We start from the raw sequence: 13,186 nt of genomic DNA, 5'->3' as shown, positions 1-13,186 counted from the left end.
AGCAGGTTAATGGGTAAGCGATGGGTTGCTCCGTTAACGGGCGTGCTTTATACGGACCGAAAAGACGAGATCGCCATGGCCGACGGCAAAGCTGGACTGAAACAGGAGCGCAAACTTTTCATCCATCACACACTCGGTGCCCTTCTTCTCTGCGCGCTTGATCTTCTTCAACTGCATGTTTCTGGTGAAGAGATGAAAAAATGGCGTTAAAATTGTACTACGTATATAAGTATATAAGTTTTTCTCTTAATGAGTAAAATCCAGTGTTGTAAAATGTCACGATCTATGTCATAAAAGAATCTAACTGAAACAAAATCCATGTCAGCGTCACGTACTCAATTGTGATAATCAGTTCGTTTCGGTCATGAGTGTTGGTGACTGAAACAATCGCATTCGGCAGCACTGTTCACAGCCAGAAAAAGTCATGATTATGCTTGCGACGACGTTTTTATTAGACACCTTCTCCTTTTGCTTACCTGAAGCTCACCGACAGCTGCTTGGTCGTTTCGTTGTACTCCAGATTGCCGATGTTGTTCATGATTTCGCCGCACGACTGCTCGGAAGCTTTGTTGGTCTGTTGCGTCTGCTGTGCCTGTGCCTCTGTAAGGTACGAAAAGCGTCAATCGCAAGGTCGTCTCTCATCGCACAACGGTACCCACACCCACCAACCCGGGCGTCCCACCCACTCACCGGAAATGATGGACACCTTCACCTGCGGGTTGACCATCTTGATGTTGAGCGTGTTGCCGACGAGCAGCCGGACCGTCGCGGCGAACCGCGTGTTCGTCTTCATCACCTGCGGCGGCTGCTTCTCGATGATGAACGTGTTGGTAATCAGCATCTTCAGCAGGTTGGTCACGTCGACCATCGCCTGCGGCAGCAGGTCCGGCACGTCCTCCTGCTCGACGTGCAGCTTCGACTTGTTCTTGATCGCCAGCCGGATCTGGTCCTTGGTGCTCCAGATGATCTCGGCCAGGCTTTCGCACCACGCCTGTATCGTGTCGAGGTTGCTGGCGCTCATCATCGACGCCCCGTTGCCGGCAAAGCCCTGGTTAATCTTCCACTGCGACAGATACTTGTTCAGCACCTTGTTCTGCACCTCGTCCGTGATGAGGATCGTCTTGCGGAAGCCGTCGACCAGCGCGAGCCGCTTCCCGGTGCACAGCTGCAGCCGGTCGTTCACCATCTTCTGGTGCTGGGCGAGCTGGTTGTGCGCGTGCGCCCGCATCTCCGCGTTCTCGATCGTCTCCAGCTGGGCCCGGTTTTTCTGCAGCTCGTGCACCTCCAGCAGCAGATGCTCGTACTCCTTCATCAGGTTCCGGTTGTCGTTCTCGTTCGTGCGCACCATGATCTGCAGCTGCTGGACCGCGTTGAACACCTCCGTCACCTCCGGGTCCTGCACGTTCACGCACTCGTCCGGGTAGGCGACGCACTGGCGCTCCCGGTGCAGACAGTTCATCAGGTGCTGGTACAGCTGGGCCGGATTGTGCGAGAACAGCTGGCGGAAGTTCCGGGCCGACTCGTTCAGCCGTATCTTGATCGTGAAGTTGCTCTCCGGCAGGTTGATCGCCGTCCGCTCCAGCTCCATGATGAGCTGGTTGAGAAAGTTGGCCGCATCCTGCTCGTACACCGCCTCCTGGTCGTTCGTGTACACCGGCGCGTTGCTGTGGAGTGGGGAGGGGAAAAACAGATGAATTTGATCATTTCATATCGGACGCCTTCGTTTCGCAGAGCATGCTTACAGCAATCGTTCCTCGATCCAGTCTGCCAGGTAGTGCCGCACCTCGATCGGGAAGTTGCTGCCGTAGATGAAGCGTATCTGCTCCAGGATCGGCTGCGGCAGTTGGTTCACCCGGGCCCACAGTGACATCTTGCCGGCCGTTGGGGTTGTTTTTGCTTCTTCTTGCTCTTTTTACGTACGCTTCCTTCCCTTACTTATTGCACACCGCCCCGCCAAAAAACAGCACGACCTTCGCGCCCAAGCACTCACCGCAAAATGGGGGGGGGGGGGGGGAGGTTGGAGAGCGGACAACACCAACGCCACACCAAGCAGGCGGTGGTGGTGAGTGAGCGTGTCGCTGCGTGTGGCTGCGGCGATCGATTCGAACAACCGTTTGGTTCTGAGAGCTTTCCGTCTGATTCGCTTTAATTACCGGCACGCCAAAACGGTCCCGCTCTAATGAAGCACGACTGGGCGCTGCAAAGGGAGAATGGAGAGTAACATTAAGATTAGTGTGGAGTGTACTTGCAGCAAACATGCACACAGAGACATATACACACACACACACATATATATATCGAGAGACTCGAGCCTGCACATCCGCCCGCATTTTTTGTTCAACTCTGCCCTCCCACCACCACCCAGCAGCTGCAGCAATGTGCAGTGCAAAATACAGTTTAGCACGTCAGCAACGGTCTATCTATCGGGGTGTGCGCATTTGTTGTTTCTTGAGCGAGACTTTCCAGTTTGAACTACATTAGTCTATCCGCCGACTTGCTAGAACGCCACCCCCACCACCCTGTGGAGTAGAACGCTCGCACGCACACAGCGGCTGATCGTGGAACCGATAAGTCAACGGCGAAAAGGGTTGGGGTGGAGTTGGGGCTGAGGGTACTGCACTTGAACGCCGCTGCAATTATGCACACAGAGACACACCGACACTCGGACCTGTCAGACGGAGAGGGCAAGTGAGGCGCGTGAACTATTATTCGCTGCACGAATCGCCGCCTCTCAGGGGTCGGCAATGTCATTTGACGACATGGAACTTGCATCAATCCACAAAGGTTGAAAGTGAAGAGAGCATTCCGATATTGAATTGGTTACAGGTCATCTAGAAGATATTTTTGTGATAGGCACATTGACAACATTCATTTCAGTTATGCTAGAGCAGAATGGATTGAGTGGAGAAAGCCTGCAAGTGTCTTCTTGATGTCTCAGTGGAATATCTTCATCGCATATGTCCTCCAGCGGTCTATCCTCAAATTTTTGTATTATCCTGAGACGTTCGTCGCCTGAGCTCTGGCACGTTCTTCGTCTTCTGCATCAGGAACTCGTGAGGACCTTCCAAACATCACAAACCGCCAATACATTTTGGTTATGATAGATCAGAATGGATTGAGTGGAGAAAGCCATTGGGGCACTTGCTCACAAGTAACAAGCAACGTTCCTCGTCTGTGTTCTCCTTCCGGATCATTACAACTGTTTTTAATCAATTGGAAATGACATTCTGATATACTGCAAATGTCTTCTTGATGTCTCAGTGGAATATCTTCATCACATATCTACTCTGGAGGTCTAACCTAAAATTGTTGTATCATCCCAAGACGTTCGTCGCCTGCACTCTGGAACGTTCGTCGTCTTCTGCATCACGATTTACACCTACCAAACTGCACAAACAGTTCCAAACTGCATAATCAGTTGCTCAGTTATAGTTTGCCGCCCACTGATGTACATGTGTATGTGTGGGTGTGTGTCGCATCAAGATGATCGAAAACAGGCCTGCCTGGGGATTTACCGCACAGTGTGGCGGGGGTCGGCAAGTGCATGCGTGCATTCTAATGCCTGCCGAAGGACCCAAACGTTCCAATCGTGTGGCAAAGATCTTACAAGACCCCCAGACCCCCCTTTGCACACAGTGCTCTCCCGTAGGTCCCACAGTACGGGTCTGCGTGCAAGGGGCCAGCTATATAAATGCATCCTCCTCCTTCTCCTCCTCCCACCGGTTCCGGTTCTCCTTTCCGCACCACCCCTCATTCCAAGCCCCCTTTTGCTAGCGTCCCCGATGCAATTTCCAGGAAGTTTGCTTGTTGTTGTTGTTGTTGTTTTTGTGTCGTTGTTTAGGGCCGCGCGTCACTTATTGATTGCAGCGAGTCCGCGTGTTCTAGCTAATCACAGCCCGGGAGGCATGTTTAGCAAACTCTACATCCACTCCTCCAACACCCTTCCGGTCCTCCCCCCCCCCCCCCCCCCCCCCAAAAGCAGTGAAGAATTTTTTAAAAAGGGTATTAGGTTGTTTACTTCGTTCCCTTCGTGCGGTGAGTAGAAAGTAGCAAACAACCGAGAAGGTCCTTCTCGTCATCGTCACCTCTCACACACTTGACCTTGAACAGCAAAACAGGAAACTGGGTGTGGGATGGGGAGGTGGGCGGGTAGGATTGTTTCCGGTTTTAAATGGAGCGAAAAAAAAGGCGGTGGAAAAAGGGAAAATGTGTAAATTGTGTTAGAGAGCGCGCCGTTACTTTCAGTCCGCGAACCTGATGCGATGACTGTTAGAATGGCCACTCTTGTTATTCTTCACGGAGTGTGTGTGTGCTATATGTTATTTTTAGCGTCAGCTCCAAAATTATCGCTCCCCGTGAGATTTTATTTTTATTTTTATTGGTGAATAGAGAGAGAGAGAAAAATCAGATAATCGATAATTCAACGCGCCTCAACATTACTGTGGTCTTGGAGTGAGATTGGGGAGGGCCTAATTTTGGAACTTCCATCGAGGAATGAGCTTGAGATGGAGAGCTTTTTTTATAGCACTTCTCCCCCTCTCCCGCCCACTCTTATGTTGCCAGTGATTGTAATTTATTACCATTGACAGCGGTGCTGGTTGCAATTTTAACGAAGTGTGATTGGCGATCCTTTTCAACCTGTCTCACACAGAATAGATAAAGCCTGGTTCGATTGATCAATAAAGTTTGAGTTAATTTGCATTTCGGTATTTTGTTTTTATGCTGTAACTATTGCCCTTTCTCTTTCTCACGTTCATTTCAGGGGGTGATCAGGCAGGGGGGGGGGGTGTGAGACTCATTGAACTAGAGTAATGTGATTCTTCCTGCTTCATTTGAAGGAGATGTTACGATTCTAGGCAGTTTATTATTTTGTGTATGAAGTTTGACATTTGTCGGCTGAAATGACGTCATCACACGAAACACCATCCTCAGGAAAGCCTCCTGGAACTGGGACAGTTTAGCGAATGTGTGATTGATTCTTGTTTTTCTGCTAGAGCACACATGTTTCAGCAAGATAAAGCTAAAACCAACTTGAAACATCAATTTACAAATTTAGTAAATGTATTAATGGGTTTCTTAGAGTTTATTGAAAGGTTTCTCGACAATGTTTGGAAGTTACCAAATTATCGTTTGGAACATTTGTATTGCTTTTGAGTGGGATGATTCCAAAGAGAACGTTAGACGAACCCAACAAATTACGAGAACGTGCCAGTAAAACGTGCGTGAAACATAAAAAAAGCAAGAAACAGAACTGAATTTGATCATAAAAGTGTCGTGTTTGGATTGGAACCTGAATTAAGGACTGCTTCTTTCTTGCACACTGTAGGCCTGAAGGATGATTAGAAGCTTTGGTTAAGCTTCCCAAACCCAGAAGAGTCATATTTTGGCAACATTGGGGGATACCACCAAGGATCATTATTTTGATCCCGAAACTACCAAATTCTACTAAATTTCAACATCATAATTTAGTACTTTTAAACACACAGGTTTAGACAAATGCACAAACCAAACTCTCCTCCTCCTCGATTAGAAACTCTGTGCACTTGTGTTTACAGAAACGGAGCGCGATGTTGGTGCGACACCCCTCAACTCCACCGCCACCCAGCAGCAGCAGCAACAGCAACAACAAAAAACCCACTGGTCAAGAAAATTAAGCCATCGCGCGCGGTTTCATTCCGCGGAAAAGGCTGATGTGTATCGATGCCGGTGCACCGTCCTTTTTTTTCCATGGTACAAGCGTTTGTGTGCGCTTTCCACACCTCTCCCATCCCTCCGCGAATCTGCATCTGTGCTCTAACAAAAACAAAAAGAAGCACCAAATGGCACCACCGTGTTTCGCTGAGCAGGCACGTTTACAGCAAAGGCTCGAAAAGCGGGCGGGTCTGAGAGACCGGGTGCCGAGCAAAACACATATCGAATTACGCACATCGGCACACAAACGCGGCATAAATAAAATAGGGACCGCGCAGAGGGTGGTAGTTGTTTGATGTGTGACGGTTCTGAGGCCTCTCCCGTTAGGAGGCGAAGGTTCTGGTTGCAGCCGAGCGGGGTTCCCGGTTCCAGAAACGAAACAGACCAAGGGAAAAAATGTGAATCGCCAGGGGTCAATATACCAGGAATTGTTTATAGAACTGCCGGTACGTATGGGCAGTCCCCCAAACACACACCTTCACCGCGCAGTGGAAGGGACTGCTGAGCACAACACATAAACACAATAATGCTCTGCTGACTAATCGATATCACAAACATTGAACCTTTCTTGAACCTTTGGTAAAAAAAGGCAGAAAGGACCTGGGACTGGGCGCGCTGACGTGTTGCATTGACGCTGTGCTGCTGCGAGAGGTAGCCGATGGTTGGCACACAAAGGTAATTGAAAAACCACAAACTATGTAGCAGAACACTGAGTTTGAATTGGAGATTACTGACTGATTATGACAGGAGTTTTTCAGGCCCTATATACTTGGCACACTGGATCACAGGCCGGGGGTCCAGGTCTTGCACTTCAAGTACGCAAACCAAATTGCTTCTTCGAGCGTGCAACTGTTGGATTGGTAAAACCCTTGTCTGCGCAGCATAATCTCTTCGCTCGTAATCTCATGTCACGCGGTCACACAATTCTCGATTAATTTCAATTTAATTCCTAACGCAATCTGACCTACTGTAAAGCCACGCTGCTGCGCACATTGCACTTGTTGTGCCCGTATGTAATATCTCTTGTGTCAAGTGTCAAGTATTTTTAAACCCTCCCATCGCTTAGGCAGCAATTAGAGCTAGCGTGAAGGTGAAGAATTTACAACAGGGACGTAGAAGTGGCATAAAAGTTTGAATTCTAGGGGGGAAAACAAACCATTATTAGTTATCATCATCATCGGACAGGTGGCAATTTTGAATTGGCCGACGTGTAAAAAATCAATTGCATGTCAAATTCAAATCTAAAAAACATCAATAATCCAAGAAGTTCATGGACGAAGGCTCATTACAGAACTCGCGTTTATTTATTATTATTTTTTCCATAACATAACAGTCTTCATGAGTTGACCGGACTGGACGTGACACAAAAAAAACATCTTTCAAGTTTTGACCGGATTCAAGTTTGTTGTAATTGCGCACTGTGATCTTCCCGTTTTGATTTCCAATGACATGTGCCGTGTGTGTCCAATTTAGTGATGTGCTCTCTGGAGCGCACCCACGACTCCGATCCGACTCCAACTATTGTTAGTCCGATTCCGACTCCGGCAAAATGGAACCACTAGATCCACCCGGAGGCGGAGTCGTCCGGAGTCGTCCGGAGTCGTTCGGAGTTGTTCGGAGTCGTTTGGAGTCGTCTGGAGTCGTCTGGAGTCGTCCGGAGTCGTTCGGAGTTGGAGTCGTCCGGAGTCGTTCGGAGTCGGAGTCGTCCGGAGTCGTCCGGAGTCGTTCGGAGTCGTCCGGAGTCATTCGGAGTCGTTCGGAGTCGTTCGGAGTCGTTCGGAGTCGTCCGGAGTCGTTTGGAGTCGTCTGGAGTCGTCCGGAGTCGTTCGGAGTCGAAGTCGTCCGGAGTCGTTCGGAGTCGGAGTCGTTCAGAGTCGTCCGGAGTCGTCCGAAGTCGTTCGGAGTCGTTCGGAGTCGACTGGAATCGGAGTTGGTCAGAGTCAACAGGAGCCTTTGTGCTTGTGATCAGACATTTACTTTCGTTGTGTTTGTTGTCTTTCACTTTGCGAATTTTTTGGTCCAATTGTATTGATATCCAATCGGAAAATACCAATAAATTATGGGAACGAACCAAAAATCTATGGGATAAGATAAAAAAATCATGGGAAACCCTGTAACACTCTTTTCCACTTTCACACCAGCTTTATTCGCACCTTTAGCGAGATCATAAACATTCGTATTTGTTTATCAAATCGATGAAAATTGGCTACTCTAGGGCTCTTAAATGTGATAAATTGGAGCTATTCTAGCGGCAAGAAGCGTCAATAGCACGGGAGGAGAAGCTGGAAGCAGCTTATCAATTGGCTCGTAAAAAACTTTGAAAGGCCAAACTGAGTTGACTAATAAAAAATGATTTAGTCAAACTCATCGAAGGTCGTTTTGATGGTTATTATTATTATTTTTTTTTTGTGTATTCGTGTGTCAAAATGGAGAAGCAGACCCTGACAATTCAGATACCTTTCGTTGTATAGTAATGCGTTTTTTTCTTTCCTATCTCAAGCACCATCATTTGTACTGTACGCCCCCTGCAGGGCAATATTGACGTCTCAATGACACTTACAAAGCTTGCTTTTTCGTACCCAACCATTCATGTGGCACACGCTCCCTCCTTCTGTGTGTTTGCCGTCCTTGTCTTCTTTTTTCTTGCTACATACCTTCACATCTGTTAGAATTCGGCACAGCCACAGCATCCTCCCGGAAAGTCAACCAACGCCCCCGAGCAACACAAAAACGGCCCCGCACATATATTTGCCGTTACGCGGAAAAGGCTCCAGCACGGGTATGATGATTGGCAACCTATTACGCCACCACCACCGCCACACCACTCCCGCCAAACGAGCGTGGCGAAGAGCAGAGCGGAATCGCGGAAACCAGGGAAAAAAAAGCGACACCTTCGGCAATTCCACGTTGCCAGGTGGACGGGGGCGCACAAAAACCAATAAGCTACAATGATTAATTGAAGCAAAAAAGACATCCCAACACATTCCCAACCCCTCCCCTCTGGCTTGCGCTGCCCACTCGCGAAGTTAATTGAAATGCGCGCTTGGATACCAATTGTTGGGCGGAAAGACGCTCGAGCAAAGCAAAAGATTGGGGGGGGGGAAGGGGGATGGGGGAACACTGTTACTAATTAGATGAAAACAGATGAAGAAAAGTGCGTGGGAGATGGGTTGGTATGCTGCAGGCGCCACAAATTAGCGCACTGTCCTGCTCTGCCACGGTGTTTCTGTGTGTTGGGAGACAATATAAACAAGTGAAGAAAATGGCAGCAGACAGCGGGCAGGGCAGCGGCTGCCTTTTGCGATTTGAAGCGACAACAGGACAATAACAACAACAAAAAGAAGGAAACCATCCAACCTGTTGCTTTTGTTAAGGATAAATTCGTGCAAAATGAAGAAGATACAAAACACCATTTCAACGGTGACAGAGAGACGGGAACAGCTAGGGGACACGGAGAGAAAGCGCCGAATCCTTGCCGCCCGGCAGCCCCGGGAAGCTGCGCTGACCTAAATTCATCAAGCCTCGCGAGAGTTCCTCTCTCTCTCTCTCTCTATCTCTTGTATTTGCCTCTCCCTTTATTGCCCTTTTCCTTCCCCCATTTAGTGCCTGGGGGCACGATTGCGCGCAGGACACAATCATCAAAAGCGGACCGGGAGAAACATGCAACTGGGAGTTCGATCTTCTTAACAACTCTCTGTTGAGATCCCAACAACCAAAAACCAGAAGGCAAAAAAGCAGTAAATCAAACAATCCAGGAGGGGGTCGATAACAACACACTATTGCCTCTCTTTCTCCCACTTTTTCTCTCTTTGTCGAACACTCTGTGTTCGTGTTTGTTTGTGTGTGTCCCTATCAGCTGCTGTGTAATAAGGGCGCATGCTTCCCGGGGCAGGGCCACACAGCAAAACAGCCCCTCGGAAAACGGAGAACATTAAGGTTTTTTTTAATATTTTTTTTTTATTACAGGGAATCGACCAAGGTGAACAACAACAAAAAAGGACACTCACAAATCGAGGACAGGAAGGGGAGGCGGTGGTACTGTAATAATGGGGCCCGGGAAAAACACACACACACATACACACACCCACTTGTTAGCCGCGCAAACAGGTTCCAACATTAATCATGGATGAAGATGGGACACATTTGAAAAGGGAAAATTATTACCAACATTATTACAATGTGTTAAAATTGCTTTTTTTTTTTACTTCTTCCCGGAATACCGAGAGAGAAAGATAGATTGTAATGCATAGCGAAGAAGACAGAGAGAGAAAGAGAGAACGAGGGCAGGAAAGTAAAAGACGTCGTCCTGCAACAAACCGGAACTGAAGTTAGATTTCCCGGGGGAGACAAAAGAGAGCAAGAGAGAGAAAAAGATAAAAAAGAGAGAGAGAAAAAAACACAAACAAATCCCCAGAACTACTAGGCGTTGTTCGTGGGCTTTTTTGTTTGCCCCCGCTTTTTTTTTTTTTTTTGTTCAAAATCTTGCCCGCGGATGAAGTGGGCGTGGGTGTGGCAGGAGGCAGAATGGTCGAGTTATCGAGCACGGCCCACACAAGAAAGGGATAATTCGCAGCATCATTTTACTAATTGTGCCACGATGAGTGGCGAGAGCCCGCAACGCAAGAGTGTGCGCCACTCACCGGCACTCACACGGAGGCAAACCACGTTGCGCTGGGCTACCATTACTACCATTACATTACACATTACAAGTGGAAGGAGGAATGAAATGGATTTTTGTTGAGATTTTTATTTTGATTGTTACATGGAAGATAAATAAAATGAAGTAAATAAGTTAAACAAAATTTAGGACCAATTGCTTGGGACGGTTTAACACTAGAACTACTGCCAAGCGTTTTAAGCGTTTCTGGCCAAATTTGCTAGTAATTGTTTCAGAAAACTTTTCAACAATCAGCTTAATTTTAGATTGATTTGAAGTACATTCTCATCGCATATCACACTGTTGGTTATGAGTAATATAGCTTGTCGAATTTAAGCGTTACCAATCACCATCCACTAATCCGGTAGTTCTAGTGTTAAGCAGCTGCTCTCTTGCGAAGATTCTGGGTGACATTCTGGGGACTCAATTTGCAGTGCAAAACCAACTGTGGAAACCGATCAGACATTCTGGAAGTTAAATCAAGGCACCGGTCCCCCCCCCCCCTTCCTACATGTCAAGCTCGACACGAGAGCGTCCCGGAGGGCGGCTGGTTGGTTGATGGTCGAACGTTTGATCGCCGAAACGGGACACACACGGTTGCATCCGAGGACCCTGGGCCGTTGTCATGGTGAGCTGCCCTCCCGAGCGCACCGGGCATCCGTGCGACACGTCCGTCTGACGTCATCAGCAGCGGAACTCTGCCCGCTCTGCACCTGCTGTCGCGTCAACTTACCCGCTCTTTGTCGCGCTCTCACTCTCCGTTACAAACCCCGGATGTGGGTATCTGTTGCTCGTCCGCTCAAGTGCAGGAGTAAATCCGACCCCCCAACTCCCATCCCCACCTTAAAACCCTGTACAGAGAGCTAGAAGCAAAATAAAAAAAATGCTCCAGCTGCTGTAACAACACAGCACACACACGCTACTAACCGATGCAATATACCCCATCACACACCTCGCTATATCTCTCTTTCTCTCTCTCTCTTCTCCATTTTCTTGCCCCCCCGCAGCAAAACGCCGTGAACTTTATCAATTATGCAAATTAAATCGCATTTTAAACCGCCAACATTTTAACTGCATCCGTGTGTTCACCAACGTGCACACACAGCCACCAACACACACACACACACACACACAGTGCAGCGCGCAACAGGAAATATGGCCTTCCCCACCCCCGCTGGTTGTGTGTGTTGCGGCTGGGGCTACGTGTTGCGCTTTTTGAGCGACTTTGGTTCTTCGGCGATGCGCAAGTACACTTGAGAGTGGCAGCAAGGGGAGGGAGGGAAGGAGCAAGGGTGCTTAAAGCACCGAAAAATGCACAAATGAAAAAGAGCATACAAAAAAAGGGCAGGAACAACCTTTCCTCGAAGCTTGCTGAGAGCCACTGGTCACTCAGCTAAGTGGCAAAAACCAATAGGTGTGCAAGGGAACGCTTTAAGCTAAGCTAAGCTCGGTTGGCTCTGCCTTGAAAACGCTCCGTTTGCGAGTGTGCTAATGTCCGGTGGCCGCAGGAAAGGCAATGTTTTATTTTTTCCGTCTTCTCGGCGCGAGCCCAAAATTCGGTGCGATGGTGTGAAAACACGCTGTGCAAACCCTTCAGAACACACCACCCTCCCATTCACCTCCTATGAGAGAATGGGAACAAGGTACACATACACACACACACATACACACACACACACGTACAACTACACAAACACACAGTTAGACGGACCTGGCTTTGCTTGGCTGGTGTGGTTTAGCACGCGCTCGCGACACGCATTTTATGGGCTCATCAACACACACGCGCGCACACACACATACACACATACATATACAGCACAGTGTAACCCAGAGTACACACCGCGCGTCGATGCGTTACAACATCCCGTACCGTACTGACGTGAGCGGCCGGCCGAACAGTACGCTTTTATACCGGAGCCCGCGCCACAAGCTGTGGGGCTGGGCTCTCTCTCTCTCTCTTTTTCTCTCTCTTTCATGCGCGCCTGCTCCACACACACACACACAATTAGCACCGGGTCACTCACGCACAATTTTGTGCGGCCAGCAGGAGAAGGGTGGTCTCGAGTTTGCCGGTTGCCCGCCACGGTTATTGGGGTGAAAGAATAGGAACATTGTGCGAACATCACCCGGATTTTGTGTGCGAGCCTTTTCCGGCAAACACAGTGTTCCGGCAGTCCCCCCCCCCCCTGACCGGCGCCCTGGAGTCACCCGCCAGCACTAGAACTACATTATGGCCAGTCTGTTTGACTCGTGGCACTGGTTACATTTAATAATTAAATACATAATAATGTTTTATTTTATCTTAATTACAAATTTCAAGCTAAAAAAAAAAACTCAGTTCAGTGTTGTTCTCAGTATCTACTAAGCTAGTTTTGCCAGAAACGCTTAACACGCTTGGTAGGGTCCAGTGCTAAAAAATTTGCAATTTTATTACCCACCAACGCCAGCAGCGCTTTCTCTTTATTTCAATTAATGTATGTTTGAACTATCGGCTTTAAAGAGTTAGCGCTACACTTGATGAGCTTAGAATTACTTGCACACTACCAGTGAAGCGTCATCAAGCCGAATCTGAAGCGTTTCTAGACCAACTTCGACGCAACTATCCCATATAATCCAAGAAAAACGCTTGAAACGACTGCTAGTACTACTGTGCTGAACAACGAAGCACTGGGAGAATAGGCTTCTATTCTGTCATATGCAGTCGACATTTAATTTAAAAAACTTATTTACATTTCAACACGCTTCAGTCTTTGGACGCGAAACGCTTCGAGTAAGCAATTTTTTATCCAATAATAGCTTCGTTTATTCATGTTGGATTTTTGAATCTTCTCGCTCAAA

The 13,186-nt window shown here is 48.1% G+C and overlaps 1 protein-coding gene across 9 annotated transcripts in view; it reads right to left on the bottom strand.

Annotated features, from left to right (window-relative positions):
- Positions 1–13,186, bottom strand: part of LOC121597780 (signal transducer and transcription activator) — a 40,444-nt gene that overhangs the window by 15,802 nt on the left and 11,456 nt on the right. For 8 of the 9 annotated variants that reach the window (XM_041923917.1, XM_041923898.1, XM_041923926.1 and 5 more), the window contains 4 exons: positions 1,743–2,197; positions 691–1,664; positions 477–600; positions 58–181 (listed from right to left, as the gene is read on the bottom strand). In XM_041923917.1, the coding sequence (XP_041779851.1) occupies positions 58–181; positions 477–600; positions 691–1,664; positions 1,743–1,870 (1,350 nt within the window). In that variant the 5' untranslated portion in view covers positions 1,871–2,197. Of the gene's footprint in view, positions 1–57; positions 182–476; positions 601–690; positions 1,665–1,742; positions 2,198–12,059; positions 12,237–13,186 lie in introns of those variants that run through there. The other variant, XM_041923935.1, reaches the window with a different exon arrangement.

The sequence above is a fragment of the Anopheles merus genome, chromosome X, assembly GCF_017562075.2.
Source record: "Anopheles merus strain MAF chromosome X, AmerM5.1, whole genome shotgun sequence".
NCBI lineage: Eukaryota > Metazoa > Arthropoda > Insecta > Diptera > Culicidae > Anopheles > Anopheles merus.
The sequence above is the reverse complement of the archived record's forward strand: the minus strand, read 5'-3'. Positions and strand labels throughout refer to the sequence as shown.